This window comes from Aythya fuligula, chromosome 23 (assembly GCF_009819795.1).
Source record: "Aythya fuligula isolate bAytFul2 chromosome 23, bAytFul2.pri, whole genome shotgun sequence".
NCBI lineage: Eukaryota > Metazoa > Chordata > Aves > Anseriformes > Anatidae > Aythya > Aythya fuligula.
Genome location: NC_045581.1, coordinates 7,154,137 through 7,166,732, shown reverse-complemented (window position 1 = coordinate 7,166,732; position 12,596 = coordinate 7,154,137). Strand labels below are relative to the sequence as shown.

The 12,596-nt window shown below is 48.6% G+C and overlaps 1 protein-coding gene across 1 annotated transcript in view; it reads right to left on the bottom strand.

Annotated features, from left to right (window-relative positions):
- The window catches only part of CLIC4 (chloride intracellular channel 4), a 29,214-nt gene extending 18,949 nt beyond the window's left edge, over positions 1–10,265 (bottom strand). Inside the window, exon 1 of the mRNA XM_032202095.1 lies at positions 10,143–10,265. Within this exon, the coding sequence (XP_032057986.1) occupies positions 10,143–10,214 (72 nt within the window). The 5' untranslated portion in view covers positions 10,215–10,265. The remainder of the gene's footprint in view (positions 1–10,142) is intronic.
- Positions 10,266–12,596: the final 2,331 nt, after the last annotated feature.

Here is a 12,596-nt window from a genome sequence, read left to right as displayed (position 1 = left end):
CGGAGATGAAAGAATATAGACAGGAGTGGTTTAATGTTCCACACAGGAATACGGAAAAGTCTGGCAGTATCAGTCTAAACCCTTGCAGCTTGCGCCTTTATCTTGCCGAGCTGGATAAACAGAATTCCATGCTGTTGACTGGGTAGGGCTCTCAGATAAGACGTAAGGAACCGGGTCTGCGCGAGGACCGCGAGGCTCTGCCGCAACACCCTCAGCAGTCGGACAGGCTTGAGGGTGTCGCAGGTACGTGCTGGTTTCGCCTGCCAAAACACACCTTAAAGGATCACAACGCCTGAAATATTAATGAGGCACCATTATGAGGAGAATATAGGTGATGAGGTGGTAGGATGCACGGGACAGAGAAAATGATGCACTATCTGTAACATGTGATGTTAGATGGATTCTCGAGCTTCCAGACTTATTAGCTTGTGGGGGCAGTTGTTTTCATGGGAAGAACAGGTCAGGCAGCAAGTTAGAATCCAGCCCCAAACTCTGCTGCTAACTAAATCTGGTTCTGCCACATTTAATCCGAGGTATGACAAGACAAAGGGACACCTCTGTCCCCAGCTCCCCCTTCGCCTTGCCCCCGGGCTAGCAGATAGCTCGCATCCAGTCCAGCTCCTGGTGGCAGTGGGTCAGGCTGGGACGTACTGGGACGCTGCCCTGCTGGACTGGCACACTGTGATAGAGGAGGCCCAGATGTCTGACAGCCCAAAGGAGCTCCCTGCCACAATGAGCAAGTCAGACTGAAGGTCAGATCTAGGAAAAAAAAACACACAGCTGTAAAACCAACTGCAACCTGCAAAGGATTCAGAATACTAGAAGGACTTTCTTGTCATGTTGCAATATAGATCCAGTGTTGGATTGCAGCTGCTGGAAATATATAACTAGTGGCAGCAGCGGGTCATTGCTTGTGATGCACAACAAATCCAAACACTCATTTTCATCTTCTTAGCAGCACTGGAAGTGATCAACTAAACCTTACTCTAACTTCAGCACTGAAAGATTGTTTCTAGGTACACAGCCTGCCGCTATAGGAGTCCTTTCTTTCAAATGCAGCTGTCCTGGGAAGCATAAAACAGAGTGCTGAAAAAAGACCTTAACATGGAAAAGTTGAAGAACAGTACTATAAGGATAGACATACTAGCAGATGAAAACAAAATCTCAGGGTCTATTATTCAACCAACCAACCAGCACCTGCTACGGCAGCACAAACCAAGGGGCAGCCTTGGACAAGTCCTTGCAGCATGGTCCCTTCTCACACCAGACATATCAAAGAGTGCTCAAGCAACAAACACTTCACAAACATTGCAAGAATATCCTCTTGCCTTTTTTTACAAAAAAAAATTGTAATTGTTGTTTATTTATTTATATGATTGAATGTCTCTGACAAGCACGCTGACTCCTACAATTCTTTTATGATGCTCAGAACATTCTAAATAAAACATCCAGCATCATTCTCATTACCTCAAAGGTCAGCAGTTTGACAAGTTATATGGCCATTAGTTCAAATTCACCTCTGTTCATCATGAGCCTACTGCATTAACAGGCACTACAGCATGCCTTTTTCTACATAATCTTGTTCTCCAAATCCATCATTAACTAACCTTCATCCTATGTCAACTGCTTTTGAACTCAGAAGGTAACTATTTTTATAAAGAGGTGTGTGCTTAACTTGCCTCTGCCTTCAACACCTACAAATAGGAAAGTATCTGCTAGGAAAAGAATGTACATCCATTTACAAACAGGCCAGATGATCTCAGAAAGCATCAAATTAAGCTTCCAGTGCCTATATCACAGCCTTATCCCTACATGAACTATATTGATTTGTGCAAGCCCTTGTTTGACCTTTAGAAGGAAACTTAGAGCTTGGTAGTACTACATCAACTTAGGTTTAAACTCTTAGATCATCAGAAAAGTAATTATTTAGTGCTAAAGAACAATTTAGATAATCATTGCTACCTTAAATAGCTGGAGTACTAAGAAAAGCATAGGGGGAAAAAAAAAAAAAAAAACAAGTCCAGTGCCCATACCTGGAATTAGCTGTAAATACAAGAAGCCTAAGATGATTAACCTGTATTTTCTGTGTGGTGATTGACACCTACCCCAACCTGGGGAAAAAGCAACCTTAGCTACTGCTGCCTCTGGACAAGCCGCATCTTCACCTCATTTGTAATTGATCCAACTTCCACTTCAGCTGATATTCCTGGAAACTAAGAAAGCTTTTAAAAAAAATAAATGAATGAATTGGACTCCCAGTAAGTACTTGAGATCTATTAAACCAGAGAAAGGAATGTTTATCAGCCCATTCAAGCAGCCTCTTAAGTCATCACCTTTCCCATTAGCTGCTGCTGTGTCAGACATTTGGCTGTAGCAGCAACTGACCATTTTAGGATGATGCTGTATTTAACCTTGTGATGCTGTTCCTATCAAAATACTTAGGAGATTTGTCTTGTACAGTTTCATGCAGCTCTTGCTTATTTTCAGCATAAAACTTTTGGGAAAAGCTATGGGATTTTCATGATGTATTAAAATAACTTCATAATTCAGTAGAAATTAATTAAGCTCTTCTAGTTCTTTGGAGAAAAGACATTATCCCACATTCATCCTTTGGGAGAATTGGATGGAGAGTCAGATCAAAACCTGCATTAAATACTAACCACCATTTTCTTCAGTGGAGCAATTGGCTTAATGTTACAAATATAATGGTACGAACTTGGTATTACTGTGGATAGCCAGACGCACAGCTTTCTCCTAGCCTGATGTAAGGAAAATTGATGTTATTAATAGCAGAAGCCTCACAGCTCATCTCTTCTACCCTTTTTATTCCAATGACAATACCTTTAACAAAGTGATTCAGCTGTAACAGACCTAAATAAAATAAATAATGCCAAACACACTGAAATCTGCTAAGTGACAGCTTGACACATTCTTGCAATTCCACAGTAGGAAAGGCAAGTATGCTGTTAACCATTCAGCACAACGTTTCTTTCCTCTCTCAGCTTATTAATTTGTTAATGAAGTGTGTGCTTCGGCTACACCCCAAGAGGCCCATTTCCAAGATCTCCCACCAAACACCGAAGCATCTATAGAAATCAGAGGAAGGAACAGCAAACCTGCATCACTGGGGTTCAGAAGACTGAGCACAATCTTAAATTTTAAGAATTCTTCAAATAACCCTTCGAACACACATCACTTCCATGGGGCAAAACAAAGTGCCCCGTTTATGGTAGTGTACAGCCGGGTTCTCAGAGCGAGGAGGTGCTGCCAGCTGGGCAGGATGCCCCCAGCAGAGCCAGTGCTGGATGCCCAAAGGAGTCCCACATCGATACACAAGCGCTCACCCAGGAGTTTCAAAATTCTGGAAAAAAAATAACACAGCTAAGCACAACTGCCTCCAAATATGAAATCAACAGCAGTGTCCATGGAAGAATTGCCTGTAAATGGAAAAAATTGCTTGAATTCTCAAAATTTGCTGAAGAAGAGCTGCCATTTTGAACCTGCATCCCCCGCTAACAGCACATTCAATGCTCTAGCAAGGAAAACCATTCACTTAGACCAAAATCGGCGCTGGAATTTTTATTCTGTAGCTACTAGCACACGAAGGTTCCGCGGGAGGCTTGCCCTCTGCTGCTTCTTGTTCCAGTGCAAGTGCTGAGCAATTCACTTACTAAGAGGCACCTCTGTGAACGTATTCCACACCCCTCGGGAAGCGGTATCCAAGGTCTTCATTCGCAGAGCAGAACTTCCTCCTTCAGGACATGTTGCCTTATCTCATTAAGATCCAGTACAGCATGTCTCATGAGGGCAGCTAAAACATCACTTTAAAAGAGTACAGAAATGTACTTATGCTTTCTTTCATTTTATTTTTAGACAAAACCACGTAAAAAACTATTTCCTTTATTTAAAAATAGCAGCTCTCCAAAGTACAGACCAAAGTCTCGCCAAAAGAGTAATTCTTTAACAGAGCCAAAACACTCTGAAGCTGATCCAGTAGCACTGACTGATCTCATCGGCTCTTCTCATGAAAATATACAGATGTGACTTCACTCCTGGATTACGCTCCTATATTTAGTTTATACCTAATATGGATATTCATTGCAGAACTCAGTCATTTCCTTTCCTCGTGCAAAGTTCTTTGTCCTTTGTCTAGCCAACAATACAAGGAATAAGTTTGAACTCCTAGAGAACTCGCACACAAAGACATCTGTAATTAATAGCAGTTTACCTTATACTTTTAACTTCAGCATAAACAAACAGCATTCAGAGCCCTGAAAATCAGATTATGCCACAAATGCATGTTTGACCTGAATTGAGAAAAAAAAAATCAAAAAAAAGTTTAAGAAAAGACACTGTTCTCTTTTAAAGAAAAAAATATTTCAAGCAAAGAACATAAAGCCCCTGATGTCAAAGCTCTATTTAAACTCATATCAAGGCAAAATAATTGTTTTGGGATGTCTTAACTGTTAAAATGTTCAGAAACTCTTAATACAAAGGAAGAGCAGAATGAGTACCTGACACCTATTTTAGGAGTATACTGAATCGAAGAATATTCAAGAAAATGCAAGAAATAAAAAGTCGATTAGGACAAAAAGCAGTTGTTTCTTAAGGGTCATTTACAGAAGAACTTTGAATATAAAAATTGATTACATGGATTAACAAGTTCAGATGTAAACTATTTTTCCATAGACGGTCAACTTGCAACCAACCACCGGCTTCATTGAAGTTTGTTATTTTAGACAAACTTCAGGGCCTCACTTCTAGAAGTTCTTGCAGTCCCAAGTGCCTCTATCCTAAAGGAGAAGCCACCTCACCTTCTCCCACAGTCCAGTTAAGGCTTTACGGAATCGCCCTGCTCAGCTGGTTATCAGTTGCGAGGCCTAATCAGCAGAGGACATCTTCAAAAGAAAAATAAAATACCGACAAGTACATTTATTCAGCCTTAAATGTAGCTTCTGGGGAATTCTGCATAGCCCAGCAGGCCCTGGAGCTGCTGCAGGCGCAGTGCCTTGCGTTAGTCGCCTCACAGCGAATGCCCCCTCCACAGCCAACCTGAACGCACTCGCAGCAGTGAGGAAATAAGAGTGCACGGCTCTTCTGGTCCCTTCTAACTAAGGTACACTTAAATGCACACTTTGCAACCTCAGCGTACAAAAGTCACTTTCCACAGCAGACAGATTACTGTTTAGCCAAAAGTCCAACAGATTCCCTGGCTAGGCGCCTAATACCAGACTTTCACGGGATAACACAGCCCTCAAAATCCACAAGTTCAGTGACAAAAGATGGCCGCAGAGCCAGCTGCTTCTCTGCCCACCCTCTTCCCCTTAGAAGACGGGCAGGATTACTTCTCAAAGAGCTCTTTCTTCCCTCCCTGGTTCTTTCCATGAGCTTCGGCCAGGACAGCCTGCACGGGGCCAGGCAGGGACGCCGCGAGGAACCACAACCGGCCGCTCGCCACGCTGGGGCCCAGAGTCCCGTTGGCCCCCCCAGCGGTGGAACCAAGCTCACAACCAGCCCTCACACCCACCCGCTACTTCTCAGCCATCGAGGCAACTCCCTCCAGAGGATTCTCATTCTCCTCAAATATTTTTGTATCATCTCTAGTGGCAAGTGTACTCTTCCCTGCTTCTGTGCATTCCTTACTACACACGTAGATGGCTGGACCGAAACACAGAAGCACAAGGCTCGCACTGCTCAGCCCTGGGCGTGCATTGCCCCCAACTTTCAATAGGACCCAGGTCCCAAAGCTTCTCCAGCAATACCTGGCCTAACCCACAGGCGCCTCTTTTCTTTTGAGCCTCCACTGCGCAGCCCGAGACACTTCCCTTCGGATTTATGCTCAAAGAACGCCTTTGTGGCACACAGCCCCTGCGAACACCACGGAGCCGGTGACTCAGAAGCCCCGCTGCAGACGGCGGGCAGAGGAGCAGGCTGCACAGACGGCGAGCTGAGGCTCAGGGACTCCACCAAGCCGCTCGCTGCGGGCAGAGGAAAAGCAGGCGAGCAACAAGCATCCTGCTACTGCGAAGCAAGCCTCAAGTTCTCCTGACCACCTGAGCTGCCTAGGTGCTAATCGCTGGCGAGGGGAGGGCAGATGCCAGTGAAAACCCTTATTGCTGTGGAAAGACATTCAGAAGCAATTTCACAATTAAGATAAAGTAATTCCTCTCCGTAACCCCTTTGGAAATTATTGCTAGAAGTTTTTAAGCTTATTTTCCAATGTTTTGGAAAAAAATTATGTCTAGACTTGGGGCCCTCTCTCTATCTGTGAAGAATATGTTGCAAAGTGCACTGGTTCCTGCATCAGCAACCAGATCAAAAAAGACAAAGAGGTTTCTGGATATAAGAAGTCTCCCAAGAAGAAATTCAAACAATGTAGTTTGTTGGCCAAAGAAAAAGGCCTGATTCGCCACAATTAAGCACAGGTATACCACGATGGTTATGCTTCAGTGTACGACGGGATCCTTCACAATAAATAAGCCACACATGAAATGCTGCTATCCATACCAAATGCATACTGAGAAAGTTCTCAGGTGCTGAGGTTATTACACTAAAACCTCCAAAGGATGATCTTGTACATAAGGAAGAGATTTATCCAATAAGATTACCAAGTGACAAGCCTGCCCCTGACAACACCATCTCTGAGAAGCAATGTTATGTGTCTCTAGTTTTGTTATTTCTTCCCCTCCCCCCCCCCCTTTTTTTTTTTTTTTTAGTTTTACAGCTGTATTGCAGTTGACAAAAAAATGACAATGAGCAAGTTTATGGAACGATGTGTTATAAACCAACATACAGCAGCATGACAGATCAGACCTTACATAAAGACACTCAGGCAAAGAGCAGCCGTAGAACAAAGGCAGACCCACAAGCCAGCAGGACAGACAGATCGCGCTCCTTCACCCAGCACGGAGCTAGCATCGAGTCCGCTGCTAGTGATGCGGGCACACATCCCTTCCCTCTCAGAAGCTTCCACATCTAACTGAACAAACTGCATCTAGGTCCCAGAAGACAAAGTTCACCTGCCAAATTTCTCTTTAATTCAGCCATAGAGAAATGTAGATAAACTTCTGACGCAATCACTGGGAGTTTTAGAGGAGGATATTTATCAAATATGAATTCACAGCTTTTTCTCTACAGACAGCACAACTCACATCTGATTTTCAAAACAAGTGCCCAGTTTCACAAAGACATCTTATCTGAAAGCTGCTGGATATCCACAGCCTAATTAATTTACATGTATACACACGTCACACAGCTGAATACGACCATATATTCCTTAATGATTACCTATATCTACTATAAACCAATGTCTCCTGCCAACAGATATACGACTAGGAATTTCTTGTTTGTTGAGTTTGTTTTTTTTCCTTAACGCTGAACTCACTGATCGTCCATGTCTTCACCTTGCTATTGCAAGAAGAATGTGATTGCTGGCTGCCCTCTGGAACACCAAAGGCTGAGCTATAGGCAACTTCCATCCCCACCTCCTTTGTACACATCTTACTCTGCACAGGCTCTGTCCTGCGGTTTCTGCAGGAGAGTGGCTCTGTTTGACCAAAGCAGTCAGACATACTTTTTATTTACAGTAAAAATCCACACACGACCAACTAAATTGCAGTTATTAAAGGGCCGATATGAGCTGTATTCAGATCCCAATGCTTGAGTTTCTGTGTGCACGTTCATCACAGTGTAGTCTTCACTTTTCTGAAATGCCACCAGGGTATATAAAAATATTCATTAGACAATGGAAGTGGGCCTCCCTTATTAATAATACACATGAACATACGAGGAACTGAATGAAATCAGATACATCACTCGTTTCTCCTAACCAGCTCTCAGAAGACTTGAGAAATATTTTCACTTAGTTTAAAAGAGCCTGCAGGCAGCCCACCAGAGCTGTAACAAAAAAGCTCCTGAAGTTGCTTGTTATAAGACCAAGAAAGACATTATTCATGTCAGTTCCAGCACCACAATATAAACATTTTCTTACCTGAATATTCTAATTCTGCACAACCTTTATCACAGCCGATGAAAATACAGGTTATAACAGACTGATACACTACACTGTCTTCTTGAATAAGCCGAAGCAATCAGCGTGTGTCTGACAGCCCTACGCAGCTATTTGTATCTGCACACTCCTTGCTGTGCCCACCCTATCCAGTTACTGATCACAGTTAAAAAGGATTCAAACACAACATTTTGGGCATGAAACCAAGCAGTTTCCCCTGCTTCACAGGTTTGTTTCTCAAGCTTTAACCCATACTTCTGTTTCATCTTAGTCTGGCTGCTACAATCCTTTGCACGCAGGTCATACAGTTGCCGCCCTTCAGCCGCAGGCATTTGGCACACATTTCTTTTTTCGTCAGGAAGTCCTGCCACCGCCTCTGTCTGAAGCACTTCGCAGACTGGCAGTGCACTGTTAGACCCGAGCCCCCACGCGCTGCTCAGAACGTTACCACAGTGTGAAGTCCTGTTCTCAGACTCAGCAGCGTCAGACTTTTTCTGGTCTGCACCCACAGCCAGGTGAGAACTGCGCAGAACAGACAAAACCAGACACTGTGCTTTGCATTTATAAAAGAAAAAGACTAAATCAAATTCGGGTGCTGTGCTAAAAAGATGCTGTTAGTTCTGTTGAAAAAATATAAATATCTTCCTCTCATTCACATGAAGCGATGCTCTGGGCAGTCAGACAGCAAACAAGACTTCTGTTAGCTTTACAGGGATCACTATTCCAGTAACACTTAACAGCTTCAGCCCAGTATGGGGCAGGTAGCAACACCAGATGAAACAACTATTTCCAGTGTTCAGGGGGGTAGAGGGTGTTCCTCCTCTGCAGGACTTTCCAGGAAAATAACCTTTACGTAAAGATCATGAAGACAGACAAAAATAAATCCCTTTTTGTCCTGAACTCTACTGCAAAGGCTGCCAGTATAGAGCTTGTAGCAGTCATTCATAACACTGGGAAAAGGCTTCCTTGAGGGAGATAGTACTCACTGATAATCCCGAGCACAGCTGTCCTAAATCCATCCCAATAAAGAAATTTTAACCGAGGGTGACAGAAAAGTCCCCTGCTTTTTCCCTTTCATATTCATTGATGTCATTGCCAGTCCAATACTAATCAGAATCATTTTTTTTCTGACAAGTAATTTTACTCTTTCTTTCCTGCTGCTCCTCAAGCACGACACAGCCTCCTTGAAGAGATCCACAAGGATTCACCCTGCCCCCAAACCCTTCTGCCATCAGTAACTGCTCTAATTTGTTTAAAAATAAAGACAAAAACTGGCGAATGAGCTTTAGGTTGGATGAAGGTAAGCGGGCACGTTACACCGAAGAAGTACTGCTATAAATAATTCAGAGCAGCCTGGAACACAACTGCTGTCCCGGTGAGCTCGAACCGAGCTGCGGGAGCCTCCGTGCTCGGCCCAGGACCAGGCCTGGACCCCCCCCCCGCACCTCCACACTGCTAACGAGTCAGAAAAGAGCGAAAGGCAACTTTTTTGGAGCACCACTTCATAAACTAGCGGCGTAGGAACGGCTTCTTGGCAAAGCCCCCGTGCTGTGCAGGAGACGCCCCCCGCCGCCCCCCGCGCCCGGCAGCCCCCAGGGCCCGGGGCTGGCCTCCCACCGCCCCCCCCCCACCCGGGAGCCGCGTCCCGGGGCCCCTCGGCTGTTCCCGAGCCGCGTTTAAACGGGGAAACCGAGCCGCCCCCCCCGCGCCGCCCCGATAAGCGGCCCGGGGGCGCGCAGCCCCGCGACAGGCGGCGACAGGGGCGACACGGCGACGCCCAGCGCGCGGCCACGCGGGGCTCGGCCACGCTGGGGCTGCCCCGAGCCGCCGCCACCGCCCCCCGCGGGCCCCGGGCGGGCGTTTTCCGCCCCGGCCCCGGCCCCAGCCCCAGCCCCAGCCCCGCGCCCCCCCCCCCCCAGCCCCGGCCCCTTTTGTGCGCGGCCGCCCCGCCCCGCCCCGCCCGGCCCGAGGGGAGCGCCCCGCGCCTCGGCCCCGGGACCCCGCGTGCGGCCCGGGGGCCCCGCGCCCGCTGCTGCGGGGGACGCGGAGCCCGCGGCGGGGGGAGACGGAAAGGGGAGGGGGGGGGGGGGGGGGGCGCCCGGCGGCACGAGGGGAGCGGCGCCGGGCCCCGTACCTTGACGAAGAGCTCGATGACGGGCTCCTTGTCGCCCTCCTTGAGCCCGTTGACCGGCACGGACAGCGCCATGCTTCGCCCCTCGCCCGCAGCTGCCCCCCCGGGACGGCCGCCGCCCGCTCCGCCGCTCGCCTCGCCCGCCCTGCGCGCGACTGCGGCCCCGCCCCGGCGGCACGGGGACCCGCCGCGGCCGGCGCCCCGGGGGCGGGGCCAATGCGGGGGGCGGGGCCAAGGCGAGGGGGCGGGGCCGAGGGGGCCAACGGTTCCCTGCGCGGGCCTCGGGGGTCGGCACTGGGCGGCGCGGGAGGGTCCCTGGCGGAGGCCCCGCGGGCGCTGCCGGGCCCGGGGCGGCGGTGCCCGTTCCCGGTCGTTTCACCGAAGCTGCCCGGGGCCGCCCGCGACTCCCCGGGAGCTGCACCCAAGGCAGCTGAGGACCCTGCGGCCGGGACACGGTGGCACGCGGCGCCCAGCCCCGTCCCGCCGCGGGGGCCCCGCTGCCCTCAGCCCCTCGGAGCCGCACGTCCCTCAGCCGATTCCCGCTCCCCGCGAGTCCCCATCCACAGCAGGGAAGCGGCTGCCGGGCTCTCGCCGCGCCGCTAGGGCCGGGCAGCCGGCACCGCAAAGCCCTCGTGGCTCCCGCGGCCTCCTCACGGCGCTTGGCAGCCGCCTCCCCCGGGAGATCCCTCCCCGCTGGCCTCTGTTTGTGGTGCGGAGCCCGGGAGCCGCGCTGATTCACAGGGTGGGACCGGCCGAGCGGGCAGTCGGTGTGTCACCGCCACCAACCCCGCTGGGAGCAGGACCACGCGTCCCAGCCCCGGCCAGGAACCTCAGCGAATAACCCACCCTAAATGACTTAGACCGTGCTACAAGGGTAGCTCTGTTGGAACGGGGCTGGGGGAGAGGGGCAGGGGGGGCAGGGGGGGCAGGGAAGAACACTTCCCCTGAGCGGGGTGGTCACGGAGCTCCGCGAGCGGCCCTTTGGGGCCTTCAGGGTCGCTTTTTGTGCATGACAGAAGAAATTTGCCCCAGTTGAGGCCCGTGTCCCCGGTGGATTCAGGAACTGCTGACAGGGGGCTTTAATTGCAAGGACACAGCAGCTCGCTGCCAGGTAAGGCCGTTACCCTCTGCTGCTCGTCCGCTGCCTGCTGCGACAGGCCGGGAGCTGAGCCGTGACCGGGCAGCACGGGGCCGCCACCACCCTGCGCCTCACCTGCCTTTAGAGCCCAAAGCTTCAAACTCGGAGGGTTTTGCAAAAGCTGAAGTATTTTGTGCCTCCCCTCTCTACAGCAAAGACCCCGCTACTTTTGAGAAGGTAAGGAGTAGAGTACAAAGAACCAGCTCCACCACAGAGCCACCACAAATAGGTGCAGAGGTCTGTAAGGCACTCTGTGTTGTGTTTTGTTTTATTTTTATTTTACCAGCAGGACAAATCAGTTGCCAGGGCCATTTTTCCTCACTACCACTGAATTTCTTCTTTAACAAAAGAGTTCGCGTGGTGTTATCTTGCCGAGCAGCTAATAGCTTATTTCATTTATATCCAGCTGCACCAGCCTTGTCAGCTGCTTAACATCTTTTCAGTTATTTTACTTTTAGATGACATTTTCCTGGTTTCCAGCTGCCTCATACCAAAGCCCTCGTCCTTCCCATTCAATCGAAACCTCTTTCTTTAACAATGTTCAGAACAGTTTTGAATGCTGAAAGCTCTCGGTTGTTTCTTAGTTCTGTAATTGCTGGTTATGTTATTCTGGCAGGTTTTTGCAGTAATACTTAGAATTAATTTGCCCAAGCTTTACAAAATAAATAACCAATCCTCTTAACGATTCATAGAGAAGTGAGTATTACCCACCTTTTACAGCTAGGAGACGTGAGTCAGAAAAGTGACTTATTCAAAGCTAAATTTGCACCAAGTCAGGGAGTCAGAACAAAGCAGTTCAGGCCTCCCACCTATGCTCAGAGCAGCAGGTCACTCCCTCTATATTATTTTATGCTGTATTGAGAAGGCTTATTTCCATTTGTGAGAGCAGCAGTACAGTGTATTATTGTTTCATTTCTCTAGCACTTTGGCCTTTATGCAGCAATTTTCCATCTCAAACTTTCCAAGTGCTTTTGGAACTGGAGGCATCAGATGTTAAACATATCAAAGCAAGCGCTCTCCTGCCCCAGCCCTCGCTGCACAAACTCAGTCAGGGGCATTTGCTGCCGCATTGACCCCGGGGTTCAAAAGTGGCTCTTTATCCCTGAGTGGGATTTTTCAGGCACTGGAGGCACTCAGCATGCAGATCGTGTTGCAACTCAGCAGGACCACATGCCAAGTCTTCATCCTGTTTTTTAAACACAATGAATCTGCTTAGGGAAGAAAGGGTGCTGAGGAAAGGTTGGAAGACAAAAATGCCGCATAGCCCTGTGCTGGACCATCCAGTGTTGGCTGCAGCTGAAAACAAGAGCCCAGCCAGA